The sequence below is a fragment of the Argiope bruennichi genome, chromosome 4 (assembly GCF_947563725.1).
Source record: "Argiope bruennichi chromosome 4, qqArgBrue1.1, whole genome shotgun sequence".
NCBI lineage: Eukaryota > Metazoa > Arthropoda > Arachnida > Araneae > Araneidae > Argiope > Argiope bruennichi.
The window spans coordinates 98,977,830-98,994,672 of record NC_079154.1 but is presented as its reverse complement, the minus strand read 5'-3'; the positions used below and the strand labels follow the sequence as shown (position 1 = coordinate 98,994,672).

The following is a 16,843-nucleotide window of genomic DNA, read 5'->3' as shown; positions in this document are numbered from 1 at the left end:
GGTGTAAAGTCTCTTTTAATTTATGTTTATTTTCAATACAAAGAAAGAAACAGAAATTACTAATTCGTTGTTTTTCAACAAAAATTGTTTGTAGTTTAATGAAATATTTAACATTAATTTTGGTCGACATTTTATTACGTTCGTTCCAAAAAGGAATGGATCTAAGAGTGTAGACTGGTCATTAATGTGTTATGATCAATGTTTATTCTTATGTTCAATGCTAATGCTATTTAAATCAGCAGATGCCACGAAAAAACAAATAAAAGAAAGAATCTTAAATTGCTGCCACTAAGAATGATTCCAGCATAAAAATGTAGTTATCTTCCTTATGATAGAATTGTTTGTGGGGATAAAAATTTTGTCTTTAAGAAAAATTAAAAATTCAGAAAAGTCCATTTCAATCATAGAATGCTTTTTCAATATTTTTAGAAGTAAATAATATTTATTACATACTAGTGGAAATGCTTTCTCCGAAATACTCTTGCATATCCTCTAATAAATATCTATGTACCACTGGCGAACAATAACTACAAAAGAATCTATTACAGTAAAATCTTTGTTGATTTTTTTGGCGATTAATCGCTGGGATGTGGCTAGTATACGTACAAGCAAATTGTATATTTGCCTTTTTTCAAACCAATTAAAATCAAAATTTGATACAGAGCTATAAATTTAGTCAAAAAAATCACATATCAAATTTCATATATTTAAGTCATTACATTTGTGATTTATCCTTTTTATAGACTTGTGGAAGTACAGACCGACAGACAGTCAACTCCATGGCGGATTTCATTCCAAATTTGATGCATATCTGCACTTTAGATATAAAATATATGCACAAAATGTCTGCATACCAGAATTGTATTTATTATTTTAACTTATATTCAGACACTCACAGACAAATTTCCTCTGAAAGTATTCAAAATTTCATAGAAATCTATAAATTTTGGGCTAGCGCCCATTTACCAAATTTCATCGTTTAGCTCAAAGCATTTTAGAATTATTCGTGTTCACAGACAGACAAACATAATACCAAAAATGTGTCTCTCGAACTCAGGAAGGTCTGAAAAGTGGAGATTCGTCGAAATCCCTAATTCGAACATTGCTTATACCACAGTTCAAAACGCAACCGAAAAGAATAGTAGATATAGAATATAGGAAAGAATAGTAGAAAGAATAGAAGAATAGTAGAAAAGAATATAGATATAAAGAGGCATCTAAAAAAGAACTCGGGAAAAATACTCCTCTTACTCGCGCTTCGCCTATTTAGTGTAAAATAATCCAAAAGCGATAAGCACAGGATTTTGCAAAGAGCAATACTTATTGATTTAGCATTTTGTTATAATTCGAAATTGAATATATTTGTTTCATAATTGAATATTAATTATACATATATCATAAATGTATTTTTAATTATGTATTCATAATAAATAATTACAGTGCTTTTAAAGACATTAGTCAATTAATAGTGTTAATTAATAATTTAGAGTAAAAATAACTACCATTTTCACGCTTTTCAATGAAACGTTTTTCTGAATGGGAAACATTAAAATCTGAAAGTATCCTTAAAGATTCTCTTCCTTTCGTTTTTTATTTCCACTTTTAAAAATATAATGCTACCAAGGTTTTGATTAACTCATTTCATAAGCAGCATTTAGGAAAAATTCTTTTTTTTTTTTTTTTTTTTCTTAATCAGCTTTCATTTAAAGTTTTCGGGTGTGTTTTTTTTTTTTTTTTTTTTTTGTAAAATAAACAAAAGTTTTTTTTGTTAGTCTTTTATGATTTAAATTTTATATTCATTTTGTTTCTTATTCAGTTTTCACTTAGTTTTTTTTTTTTTTTTTTTTTTTTTTGTAAAATAGACAAATGTTTTTTGTTAGTCTTTCATGATTTAAAATTTCCTAGTTTACTTACTTTACATAAAAAAACTTTGGAAAATTTTAACATTATTCGTATATTGTATAATATTACTAAATATGAAATAATATAATATAGCGTCACACTATATTATACAATAATTTGTGATTGTATCCTGAACCTCAAATACATTTCATAAAACTGCCAGACAGTTTGATTTAAGGAGGAATAAAATGCTATTATTTTCATATAAATGTATGTCCGACTAGCAATTCCAAATAAATGAAATTTCGTACAGGGATATATTGTTGAAAAGCATTCATTTCAAAACTATAAAATCTTTTGCAAATTTATTTATGATGTGAACTTAAAAAGAATTCAAACTTGTTCTTAGAGCATGTTATAAGACTAATTAAGTACTATTTTAGAAAAATTTTGTAAAGCTAATACCAATTCTAAAAATATTCTAATAAAACGTAAATATTATCTGATATAAAAAAAACTGAAGCTATTATATTATAATAACAGAAATTCAGAATTCTTTATTCATTCCATGGAGTTCTAAAATTGAATTGGATTTTCAAATTATTGTTTAAAGAAATGGTTTGCGTTGAAACTAAATGCCATTTTAAAAAATCATATCCTAATATAAAATAAAAATATTAACTTGACACAGGATATAATTTGTGGTATTCACACAATACAGTACACTCCCGATTATCCGCGGAATTGGGTGGCGCGGCCGCCGCGGATAACAAAAATCGCGGATAATCCGAAAATCTCTAAAAACGGGTATAGCAGAAGAGAAAACAGTCATTCCAACTTTGAAAAATCGTTTTATGTACAATAAAACGTAAAATAAACAGCAGGAAATGTTTAACTAACGCTTAATATTTTAGTATATCACTCAAAACTAACCTAAAATGCATTTTGTTAATGAAAACAGAAAAGTGCTTTGTACTTACGAGAGGCGTCAAGGATGCACAGAAAAATTAATACATATGTACTGTTTTAATACTGTAATGTATTATGTAATTACAAAAGAATAACTGTAAAACTACACCTTTTTGAAGAAATCAGTCATTGTTCTTGCTTTGGAAGCATTAGCAAAAAACTTAGCGCGGCAGGCGTGGATAATCGGGAGTCTACTGTAATTATATTACTAATGGCTTCATTATACAAAATATCTTGAGATAATTTTAATATTTCAGTTATTAATAAATATTTACAGATATTGCATTATTTAGATATGTGAAAAACTATCACATGAATGAATAACTTGAGCTTGCATCATCATTTTATGTTATATTTTCTTCATATCAATCCGTACTCTAGTTAAAAATAGAAAAGTTGTCTTCCAGAAATTTTCTCGCATATTTTTCAATAATGCTTCTGCTGAAGTCTCCAGCCAAAATTGTGGCCCTAGTGTAAGGTAGCGAATCCCTTGCCTTACATTGGCGAATAAAGCTGCGATATATTTGGAATGAATCTAGCATTTTTATTGCATCTATTATGTGGTGTGAATACATAGCTTAGACGTCTTTTTTTCGTCCGACTGAATTCAGAATTTCACATAAAATTTCAGTTGCAGTCACAAGATCGCACATCGAATTTTATTGATTTAAATCATTGTGTTTACATGCATGTGTGTATACAGACCGACAAACGGTCAATTCCTTAACGTATTTTGTACAAAATTTAATAAAAACCTGCATTTTAGATGCTAAACTTTTATGCCAAGTTTTATCTGTCTAGTTCTTTGCATTTTGTATTTACCGAGTTCGCTTGTACTCGAAGAGCCAAGGCGATAGATTTCCTTTAAATGAATTTCGTTCAAACTTTGATAAAAATCTGCATATTTGGTCTTAAGTCCATATACCAAATATAATGTGTCTAACTCAAAGTGTTTTTGAGTTACCGTGTTCACATATGGTCAGACAGACAAAATGGACAGACATAATTCCAAAAATGTATGTTCAAATTAGGTCTGAAACATGGAGTTTAGTCAAAATTTCTTTTTCAAATTTTTTGACAATTACAACAGTTTCTATATATTTCGAACGCGATAAAGTATAAGGGTTTTAGTTTTTTGAAGATACCTTAGAAAGATGAAAAACATTAAACATTATTATTAACTCAAAGATGAAAACTCTCTAATTTTATCAATAGGATACCAATCTTGTGGATATGGGCTACTAGAAATATCCACTTTGTTTTCGCAAACAAAGCAAAATATTGAATATCATTAAACTTTAGCGATTTTTAATGCTGTTTCTTGACGACATGAATGTTTTTGGAGAATTCGGATTCTGTAAATGATTACTGAAGTCATTCGTATAATTGGTTTTCCATATAGTGATGGGTTTTTTTATGTGTAACTGAGTCATAAATAATAAACATTTCTTTGGTATTATTTTAACGAAATGTATTTCTCTTAATTGAATAGTATAGTTACCTAATAATAACAAATAATGTTTTCTAAATTGGTTTACTGATGTAAAATACCAGACACGCATTTATCAGGCTATCAGACACTCATAAATATTTATTTAACAAATTACCCTCTAAAATGTGAAATTATTCAGAAAATCGTGAAAGAAAATGCATGATATTGCATTTTCTTTCGTAGGAATACGTAAGAAATAAGTTTTATTGGAAATAAGAATATAATGGTCTTTGCATAGAATGCAAGACTTTTATAGGATGACGAACAAAAAGAAAAAAAACAGAGCAAAATTGCTATATGGAACAAGAGAGGAATCTGCAGAAGTGAAGACAGCACGCTGACAATGAGCTTTATATCTATTTTTGAAATATTTTCGTCTGGCATCAATACGTCAGAAGGTATCCCACACCTACAAACAGGTAACACAACTTTATCTGCTAGTATTGGGGATTTTTCAAATCATACAAAGCCTTTCTCTACTTGTATTGTGAGTTTCAAATCATATAAGGATTTAAGCGATATAACTATTGATATAAGTAAATCCTGTTGATATTAACGTGGTAAAGTTGTACAATTTATCAGAAACATCTGAAATTAGCAAAGGAGATTCTTTTATTATATTGATAGATTGAATTTTTAGTGATCCTTAAGAAGTCATTTAAATTCTGGTGAATTGCTTAGTATTACCAGTTTGCTTCATCAACCGTTGAATCATCATATTTTAATTTATTGGTTTGGTTTGGTTTGTTTGCATTTTTCTGGCACAAGAGCCACTTTGGCTAAACTGCGCCATTCATGTGGTAAAAAAAAGGTTAAATTTTCTTTAAAATTTAAATATACGAATGGTTATACGAAAACAATAAAATAGTTAAAATATACTGGAGACAGTAGCAAATGGATATGTATTTAAAATGAAAATTTTTTTTAAAGGTTTAAACACTTGAAAAGTTTAAATGTATGGTAAAGCTTTAATAGCATATAAAAATTTAAAAATGTTTTGATGGTGGTTCTCTCCCAATAAATCAGTGAGAGTTAACAGTGATGAATGAAAAAACTGGTTACGATGAATACTAAAAGTAGGGCATTCGATTAAAATGTGATGAACTGTAAAATCTGTGCGACATGTGGAGCACATAGGTGCTCTGTCACCGAATAGAAGGTGCTTGTGGGTGAACCGAGTATGCCCTATACGAAGGCGTGTTAAAATAACATCATTCCCACTCACAGGTAAGACTGGCCACAAGCTTATAAAAGGTTTAACTGTATGCAATTTATTGTTCCTGCGTAAATCCCATGTTTCTTGCCATAGAGAAAATATTCTATATGCAATGGATTTCTTTGCATCACAATATGGAATTCTGCGATTCGAAAGACAAGTGGCAGTTTTGGCAGCTTGGTCCGCCTGCTCATTGCCAAGAATTCCTACATGACCGGGGAGCCAGCAAAATAAAATGTGGTAGCCCCTACATTGAAGAGTTTGCAAAAGTTTTAAGATTTCAACAGCAGCTGGATGCATATCATAAGTGAAATGGGAAAGAGTTTCCAGCGAACTCATACTGTCAGTATATAGGCAGAACAGTCTCTGAGTTGAAACCGAAATATTATGAAGGGCTTGTGCAATTGCCACCAACTCGGCTGTCAAAACTGAAATTATATTATTATAATATTTTAATTTATGTCATTTTCTCCAGAGTTTTTAAGCGAAGAGTTCATTTTTTTCGAATTAAAATATCAAATAATACATAAAACCATTTTCGTTTCCATAAAACAAATAGATTTTTACAATTGTGAAATAAATAGCTACTAAATATGGTGGTAAATATTTTATTATAATTGTTAATGTTCTCGTGATTAAAATTATTTTCTTTTTATCTTTTTTTTTTTCTTAATGAACACAGTGACACTAGGAAAGAAAAACTTTACTGTACAAAAGACCATTAACGAATGATTTGAATCCAAATAGTTGTTTCCGAAATGACGGCATGAACAAAGACAATCGCATTGCCAGTATAAAAACACATATATACTTTCAACTGGATAAGGAAAGGGTTTTATGAAGTAATTTTTTGGGAGCAATTATACTCCATGAAACTAAAGAGCATATAATGTAATCCAAGTGACAAAAAATACATAAAAATTCTTACTTCTGGAGTTCTGTTTTTTCATTATATCATCTGATTGCATATTGTCAGTAACTCATACAATTTGGCCTAACAACTTTGATTAGAAGCAGCTGAATTTCCCATCTTGTAAGCATGATTTGATTTCAAATGACCATCATCTATCTTTTCAAGTCAATGTATTGTGAAATTCAATGACACGACATTGACTAGAAACATTATCTACATTGATGTAGCCTTTCTTTGAAAAAGGAAGGGAGAAAAGATTAAAAATAAATATAATAATAAAATTATTATTTAAAAGATCAAGTGCTTCCTTGAAAATGCAAAGGGTTCGTATTTTCTGGTTTAGGTTTAGTTTAGTCATATTAATGTCCCGTTTGAAGCAACACTTGGGCTATTTTGGGACGGACCTCGTAATTTTGAACCGCGGTCAGATGACGATGACGATACCTGAGCTGGCACCCCCCTCTCCACACCACACCAGCTGGAGGACGTTTGGTCATGACAGATTTAACGTGCAACAGACCCCCTTACACGACGCTTCTTCGGTGGAATCGGGTCTCGAACTTGGAACCCTCCGGTTTCGAAGCCGAGACCTTACCACCAGGCCATCGCGGCCTTCCTATTTTCTGGATATATCCTTAAATACAATCAAATACAATTCTTTAAAGTTTCCAGAATACTTAAGTCTAGCCTGTTGTATTAAATATTTAGCAATAGCAATATTTTAGTTGGTTAAGAATTGCTTCCATGCTCATAAATCAAGATGTAATCTTATTTTTATATGATTATTATTCCTATCTTAACTATGTGTCTGCCAAGATGGACAATCGAGACTATTTATCTGTTTTAAGTTTTCAATTTACTAAATAATGAAGTATTTTCTCTTAATTTTCAACTAACATAAAGCCTCTTGATAATTTTCTGCATCCCATGAAAAATGGTATAAAAATAATTAATATTCCTTAAACTTGAGAAAGACAGAAACTGAGTTACATTAATGTGCCAGGAGTTAAGTTAAGTAAGTTGCGCAGTTTTTACCAGCAGAAATTATTTGATATAAAAATTTATCAACAACGTTACTTAAATAAATATAAAGTTTTTCCTCTTATCATTCTTGTATTTAATGGTGATAATATCTCTGCAAGATAATTTTATATCAAGCATCTAAACACCTAAGTAATTTAGACTATGTACACATTTTTCGCATTGATTTGACTTTCTCATCTAAAAAAACTTCAGAAGGAATATATTATTTGATACAATACCAGTTGTTCTTAACTGAAATTGTTAAATTTCTGAGTATTATATTCTTTTAAACTTATCTTTTAATGTTCTTCAAGAATTTTTGGTAAAAATTTACTGTACGGTCACCCTTGGCGACTTTTTCAAAATCTCGCCAAAAGTCGCCAAAATGGCGATTTTTTGTATAAACGAGATTTAAAGAAAACAGCGTAGTGAAAATGTTGCCTGCGGAAAAAAATGAAAAGGCGGCCAAATCGCTGAAATCGTTAATAATGAACAATAAACATGTATAACGAGTTTGTATAAACGAGAAACAAATCGCTGAAATCGTTAATAATGAACAATAAACATACCTCTCTCCTATTAGCCGCTATCGCTCGACTCCTCACTACCTTCCACCTCACTCCGCCTTTACTTTGATGACGATGTTCCGTCTTCCGGCTCCTTGTCGGCTCTTTGAGGAGGGTAAATGCGGATGATGGAGTCGACAAAGGCCATGAACTTGTTACACATGTGCCTGTTTTTTTTGCGCCACACATACTCGGCTAGATAGTAATCGAGCTGTGTTTTTGCCTTGCTAGCTGGTATGGCGCGTTTTACTGCCCCCCACGTTCCTTCAATGGTATTAGTGTGGGCACCTGTATCCGGGTCCTTGAAATTCACACTATGGTTAACCTTCAGATGCACGAAGCCTTCATTAGAAAGGCAATCGTAGCTCTTCCAGCAGTCTGAAATTATTATCGAACCCGGAAGAATATACTCATTTATAACACTTAATAAAGAATCAGTCGTCCTATCATCCACAACTTTCATAAAACATTTGCCCGTCTCGCGCTCAACTCCCCCAAACACCCATTTACCTTCCACACGTTTTCCCCGATTAAATTTACGTTTTCCAAATTTACTTTCATCTATCTCAACAGTCACGCCGCTTCCACCCACTTTCATACTACTTTCAATTATCTCTACCACACAAACCTCACGACAATAAGAACGATAGTCACACACAGTCTTAGAAGAACATTTACTTTCTTTCATATTAAAATCAACCTTACTCTGAGTCACCCACAAATATACCTGAACTAAAATCTCATTCAATGTCATTCTACTCAATTCAAAAAATGAACCCTTTCTCACACTCCTTTTGACGTCATGCATTTGTCCTTTCACCTTTGATTTACACCTCCATTCAAAACCATCACTTATATCATGCCTTTCAACCAATTTCATGTCCTTGCCACACTTACAACACTCATATTTATTCGCAATCAAACCCGCTTTCATACAAAATTCAAACGTCTCCTTACCTTTATCTAGTCCATACAAATATCTTAAATTAACATTCTCATCATACCACATAACATCATTCTCACCAAACATTCTCGCACTTACCTCAGACATTCCCCATGCAGCAGCCATCACAAAAAAATCCAAATAAAAGAACGCGGGAGCTGAAGATTGAAAAAGCACACGTGCAACGTGGTCAAACGAAAATTAAATAATGGCGTCTGGACATTCAGTTGACCAGTTGACCAATAGGGTTAATGCAATTACCCTATTATAATTAGTTGTCGGTCGGATGGGGGTTGCCATATAGAAAGATTTATCGCCAATCTAAAAAAATCGCGCCAAGGGTGACCGTACAGTAAATCTGATCCGAATTTTTAATATATTCTGGCATCTGTATTCTTGTTCGTGATAATACACTTTTATACTTTATATATGTTTTACATGTAGAAATAAATGTTTGCGAATGGAAACAAACGAATTCATTTTTGAAATCAGCTTCAATACGAATAATTTAGAGAATAAATTATTTCAAATAAATTATGATCTTATTAAATTAACATTCTAAATCTCACCATACATTTTTTTTTGTTCATATCGCGCTTAAATCAATTCAACTAGTTAATGCATTCGTTTTTATTCGTAAAAACACTTCAATATGGAAAATACTTCAATTGCAATGCCATTTGCTTCTAACAATAACTATTTCTGAAGATTATGAACCTTAAAGTTCAAACACTCCATGAATTCACTGCTTATCGAAAAATAATGAATAAAATCAGTCGTTGAGATGAATTAAATACTCTCAAAAATGGTATACTTATTCCGTGCTTCCTTTCAAATTCGTTATTACTAGAGTACTGGAAAGACTAATTTTGTTGCGAAATTTGAAAACGATGTGGTGAATTGTACTTCAAATCCATAAATTAACGTATTTGCTCAGCTGTGTATATTTTAAAACCCATTTACATTTGTGCCGTATAAAATTAAATTTTATTCTTCAACATATACTAAATGCAACTAACCCTTAATTATTCAAAATATTTGTTTGCTAAAGGACTGAATTAAATTTCATGTCCTGTTATTTTAAGCACTTTCAATAAATACTGTATTTATCAAATATCTTTTCAATACCTTTTAAAATATTCTGTAAGAGTGTAAATATTTCAATGCAAATATAAAATTTTATTAAATAATTCACAGAAAATTATAACTTTAAATAATGGATTTAAAACCAATTTTGCTAATAAGGCATTAGCCTCATTAGAAACCAGCTTTTGTTAAAATCTTTATGTTTTTTTACAAATATCTAAGATATAACAAGTCTATAAGAAAATTTTATCAATAGTTTTTAAAGAATTTTAGGCATTGTATAAAAAGAGAAGAATGCCATTATTGTATTCGGTGATTTTCATTTCTGAAACGAGGATACGATTATAAATTCAGAATTTTCTGAAACATTCCGGTATCAGTGTACTGTATCCGAGATTTTTTGAAAAGTATCAATCTTTTGTGAACATTAAAAAAGATTATGTAACACAAGAATGAATTGTTGTTTATTCAAATAAATTTTCGGACATTGTAAAATATCCATATTATTTCTCGCTTTCTGATGAGAAATGAATCGTCATTCCTCCATATTTTGTATAACAATTTTTGCATGGTCAGTTTTTCTCAAATATAGAAAACATTCGGAATTTGATTCAATGATGAAAATGAATTCATGATTTCACAAGGAGATAAAATAGTTTTAATAACGTCATGCCCAGACACAACTAACCCTCGCTTTGTCCATAAAGCTAGAGTCCAACTTATGATGCATGTTGAAATTGTGGAATTAATGTGTGTGTGTGCGTGTGCGTGCGTGCGTGCGTGTAAAGATATCTCTTAATCTTATTTAAATCCTATTTAATTTCCTAATTTTTATCTTAATTTAGCCCATATTAATTTCAGTCTAAAATTAGATCTGAGAAATGAGATCATTCCTGATACGATTCCCACTTTTTTATTCAATTAATTCTATACGTGATCTATAAAACTGCTGAATTCCTCCTATTCTCACGCTCTGAGCAAAGGGATAAAATCCCTTAATGTTTATCGCATTCTTTTAAAGATACTTAAAATTCCCTTGCCAAAATCGACACGTGTCGAAGAAATCCCTATCAAAATCTCATAATAAAATGATCGGAGGGAAAATTTTTTGTCTTTTCTGTTCTTGTGTCGTGATATAGACTGACGTATTTATTTGTTCATAAATTATACCTCCCGCGGTGAAATAAATCAAAGTTTTTAAATTTGTAAAAGTTTCTTTATTCGACCCACAACTGCTAAAATATATTTACTTTAATATATTACTATAATATATTTACTTTAATATATTACTATAATATATTTAATATATTATAAAAAGTATATAATATATAATTAAAACCCTTATTATAAAATCAAAAAAATTAATAAGAAACCTTAATTACATAAAGTAAATTTTAAAATAACGGGAATGGAACTCGAAATGAATTCCAAATAAAATATGCATTAGAAAAGTATATAACGAAATACAAAATTTATAATAGTCTTAGCAGTAGAGGAAAACAAATTTGTAACTGAATAAGACATAGTCATACATTTGCAATTCCTTTTGGACCTATAGACGAAAAGAGAACACAAATTCTATCACCATCATCGAAGTTTTTATTTCCTTCCATCCGTACGTGTTTATTTCCTTAATCATTCGACATTTAATTTTTCTCTTTTGGGAAGATTTGCTGCGCCCTCTATCGGCGCGTGTCTCATCTTTAACAGAAATCGGTTGACGGAAGTTCATTTAAGAGCTAGCGCTCGCGATGTGAACTCATCAGCTCTCAGCCTTTTTATTTCCTTTTCCCAATTTAAATATCAGAACTGCCCAAACACGACAGTCCATTAAAAAGTTAAAATGTAGGAAATCGGAGAAAAAGCAGTCAAATCATATGGCCAACGAATGATTCTACAATATAAATAGAAATATTTAAGATGAAATTTGCATTTTTTATTGTATATGAACAGAATGGTTTCATTTCATTTAACCATTTTTTTTATCAGCCTCTTCTTCAATTTCATGTTGAATCTTATTGCTTTAAATTGAATGAATATAATTTTTTGAATGGCTTAAAGATTCTTTTAAATTATTTACTCCAATAAAAACTTTAATAAGTGCTGCATTCAATGGGTATTGGGCTCTAAAATTATCAGACATTATTTTATTTGGCGTTCCACTGAACATATTTCAGTGATATTAATGGAAAAATTTCTTCTTATGGTTTACTTAGCAAAACATCAACGTGTAATTAGAATTTAGCAGAAAAGAAACTTTATAATATTTTTTTGCTAGTCAACTTTGGCGACTAGCTAGGTCACTGAGAATATAGATTATGTGTATTTTCAATTAAATCGCTTCTGCATTTCTTAATATTTATGATTCTTTCCATAAAATATTTTTAAGCTTCTAACTGTGGTGGAAATTAAGGTTATAAAACTTTAATAGGATTCCAGCTGTTCTGCTAATTGTGTACCTACTTAATGGAGATGAATAACAAAAAAGTACTATTCTAAACCAAACTATTTGGAAATCTATTCCAAGCTGCGTCTTATCTTTTGTGGTAATCCAATCTCACCGTCTGATTCCTCAAGTAAACTGAGGAAATAACTATCAAAATTTGTCTTCCTTGGCTTGAAAGAGAGAAAAACTTGCAACTGACAACAACTTTGTATACTAATATTTTCGGATGTTATTATGTTATTCAGAAAAAAACATCTTGTAAAACTTTTGATTAATTAAACTTTTAATGGCTGATAGGTACACATTGTTACCCTCTTAAATAAATAGATAGATACATTAACATATATATATATATATATATATATATATATAATATTAAATTTAAAAGCTCTAGTTGGATTTTCCTGAAAATGCCAATAAACATATTTTTCTTTCTCATTTGAGAAATTTGATTAACTGGAATTCTGTAAAACAAATCTTTGATGTATGTACCTAAGATTAACGTTTCAGGGAACGTACGTGATTTCAAATGATAAAATAATTTTTTATGAAAAATACCAAAATCTTAATTCTTTCACCTAAAAGATATCAGGTTGCAATGTCATTTTAATGAAAAAAGTGATTGAATTGTGTTATTTTGATATGGATTTTTACTTTTTTTAGAATTTGACTCTAAATTCAAGTTATACAAACATTGAGTGAAAGAATAAGAATTAACATTTTTTGTCGCTATATTCATAGTAGTTTTTAGTGATTGGCCTGAGCTATTTTTGTCACATCTAAGAGGAAATGTATTTAAAAAAATCTTAAGAAGGAAATATGAATGATTTTTTTCGGTAGATATTTATTTTATATGCTTTTTTTTTAATTTTTTTTTCTTATGAAAAACGAGTCCAGCCTTCAGTTGATTAGAATTTTCGTGATGAAATATTTGTAACAACATCTTAATTTTTTTTTTCTTTTTGATGTTTTTCTTAAACATTAAAAAAGAACTTTTACCTACAGGATCTCTCATTAATTCATTAATCTCAACGCTTTTCATGAACAAAAGATTAAATTTTAAATCAGTTATATCAAGATCGAATTCGTTAATATAATAAATACATTATACCAAATATATAAAATCGAAAATACTGAAAGATTTAACTTGGTTTCGATTTTTTTTTTTTTTTACCCAGACATTTACCTATAAACTGATTGTTATAAAAAGCAAACAATTTTTAAACTTTCGCTTATATTAAATAAAGAAGAAAGGCATTAATTATTATTGATGAATTCTATCATCAGTTGTCAACTTCAGAAAACTAGGCCATTTATTAAAAAAAATTAATTTCTAATTTATCATTTTTTGAAGAAAAATTATTCCTTCACGGATAATTTTTTATGCCTTACTTGTAAGAAAATGAAATAATATGAAATTTTTTGAGAAAATTAGGCATTTATTTTGAATTTGAGTATGTCAAATGAAACTATTCATAAACAATTGCTTAAAATAAATATGTATTAAAATTATCATGAACTTTAAGATATATGCATTATAAGATAAAATTATTTCTAAATTTTAAGTTATTTTAAGCTGTACTTCTAATATAAATATTTCGATATTTTTCTAGATTTTTTAGTTTCTGAAAACCACGTAACTTTGTATTATATGGAAACTTTTGAACCGTATTTGAAAAGGGAAAGTTTTTATACCGAATGATAAGAAGAATATAAAGAATAATAGATAACCTTATTTATACACAAATCTTTGCACCTAAGATAAAAGAAATTTTGAGAAAAATGAATACGAGTTATTACAGAACAGAATATCGATAACCTTATTTATACACAAATCTTTGCACCTAAGATAAAAGAAATTTTGAGAAAAATGAATACGAGTTATTACAGAACAGAATATCGATAACATTTAAACGAGCGAAATCGAAACTGTAAAACTGCACACCTTTCTAACCAGAGGTATTGTTTACCAAATTCCACATAAATTCTAAAACAATAAGCTTTAGGAAGTTTTGAGAAGTTTCTCAAAGTTCTTGCCAAAATATTTTCAAAATTGCTTCAATTTTACTGGATAATGTCAAATAGTATAAAGATTAGCTTAGTCTCATACATCTGAAATGATGATCGAATGATCCAAAAGAAATGGAACCATTGCATTATTCATGAGATCCACTGGTATAGAAATATGATGCTATTCCATTCAAACCCCCATGAGAAAAGATTTCTCTTTTTAAGCATTTCCTTGTTGTGGAATCAGTTACGTTCCTTCAGAGATTACTGAAGATTACAAAAATTTATTTCCTTTTCTTTAAATCAGATTCTTTTTAAAAATGTGAAACATATTTGTTAAAAAAAATTAAGATTTTTTTTATTAAAATGACAGTTAGTCGTAATATTTTGTGTGTGTGTGCGTGTGTGACTTCTTTTTTTTTTTTTTTTTTTTTTGCCTACCCATTTCTATTTCTGGACACCTTGTGGACATTAATACAAAGGACAGAACGGTTAAAAGGCAAGGTTTTGTTTTTGTGTGATTTTCTATACTGCGAAGTGGCAAAACGATCTGAGAAAGAAAGAAAAAAAAACAAGCTATTACCATATATTTTTATCTGAGATATTCTAATTTCAGCTCATCAACTGCAATGTAAATTCGGATTCGCGTTTGGATTTCACCTTGCGCTTGCTGGAACATAGAGGTGTAGCGGATTTTGTTGAGCGAGGATAGAACCTGGGACCTTGTGGTTCGCAGTACAGTAACATGACCACGATACAAAAGCAATTGCTCGGTTTGCGTAGCTGTTAAATGGCTTATAAGCTTTCACCACAGACTCTCCCTCCAGTGAGTCGGAGGTGAGACGAGCGATATGGCTATTGAGTGGTGATGTATTAGCTATTGAGCTTTCACCACAGAGGGCGATACGTTCGTACAAGCGTCCGTAATGCTTCGTTCAAGATCCGGCAATGTTTCTGAAGGGTTGCATATACTTGCTTTTTCAGCATCTTTTGAAAGGGGATGGGAAGCGATATCTCTATGCCACATTGCGGGTCGTGTTTTGCCTTGAAGATAATCATTCTTCCTTCCATTCAAGTTCCGTGACGTCACCAGTGTAGAGAATCATGAAAAGACAAATGAGTATTTTACCAGTTCTATTCTTCACACTAATCTCCACTTGGTGTTCTTTTCGTAATAAATCAATAATGCCCCACATCTGTGTAAATTAGCTCTCTGAAATAGGAATGTTCTCTTCTCGGGTTTCCACCAGATGGCGCCTTAGGCGATTTCATTCAAAAGAACATAGGTACTTTATTGTAGAGACACCACTTTTAAGAATATAACAGAGCCAAGAGGATGGCAAGGGATTTTAGTTGGTGTAATATATATATATATATATATATATATATATATATATATATATATATATATATATATATATATATATATATATAATATAATATAATATAATTTTTGGTTGAAACAGAGTGCAGGTTGAAGACATAGACGAGACGTTGTATTTTTAATTTCGTTTTATTCTATCTCGGGAGGCAAACATGATTATTTACATGAAGGCGCAGCTCGGCACAAACGCAGCAGGCAAAAAGGGACGAACAAATGATCACTACTCTTGTATAACATTGGATTTCTGGCCACACGCCAAGGGAATACATAGGTTGACCTTGAGAAGAGTAACGGAAGTCTCACTTTCATTTGATACGTAGTACTGATGGCGCATTATTTTTACAGAGGAATTAATTAAACCGAAAGTGGAATTGGATCACGAAATAAGAGAATATTTTAGAATGAAGTTACGATGGGCTACATTAAGATAAAATCTACATTAATTTGGATTAAATTACGAGTTTAAAATATCATTACACACACACACACACACACACACACACACATATATATATATATATATATATATATATATATATATATAGAGAGAGAGAGAGAGAGAGAGAGAGAGATTATGAGAAATCCAAAATTATTTTTCTTTTGATTCTCATGCTGTTGAAAATTTGCCTCATGAATAATTTTATTTATCACTTTCTTCTAAAGGACAAAAATAATAATAATTATTATTATTATGTTGTTAAAATTTGAAATTAATCCTAAATTTAACTTTTCTGAAAATCTATTGTAAATATAAAGCTTCATTTAATTTCACTCTCAATATTTGCAGTTTCAGTTTATATCATCTTATTTAATACTTTGGTTTAAGTTACATGAAGTACGGGCTTGGATATTAATTTTTTTAAATTAATTCTAAACCTTGTTTTGCTGAGAATCAATTCTTCTTTTATCATAAGCAAAAACTTCAAAAACAACAAACTTATTACATTCAAAAG

At 30.1% G+C, this 16,843-nt stretch overlaps 1 protein-coding gene across 1 annotated transcript; it reads right to left on the bottom strand.

The window, feature by feature from the left end:
- Window positions 1–8,082: 8,082 nt before the first annotated feature.
- On the bottom strand, window positions 8,083–9,090 carry LOC129966383 (uncharacterized). Its single transcript, XM_056080806.1, has one exon. The coding sequence runs from the start codon at window positions 9,088–9,090 to the stop codon at window positions 8,083–8,085; it is 1,008 nt and encodes a 335-aa protein (XP_055936781.1).
- Window positions 9,091–16,843: the final 7,753 nt, after the last annotated feature.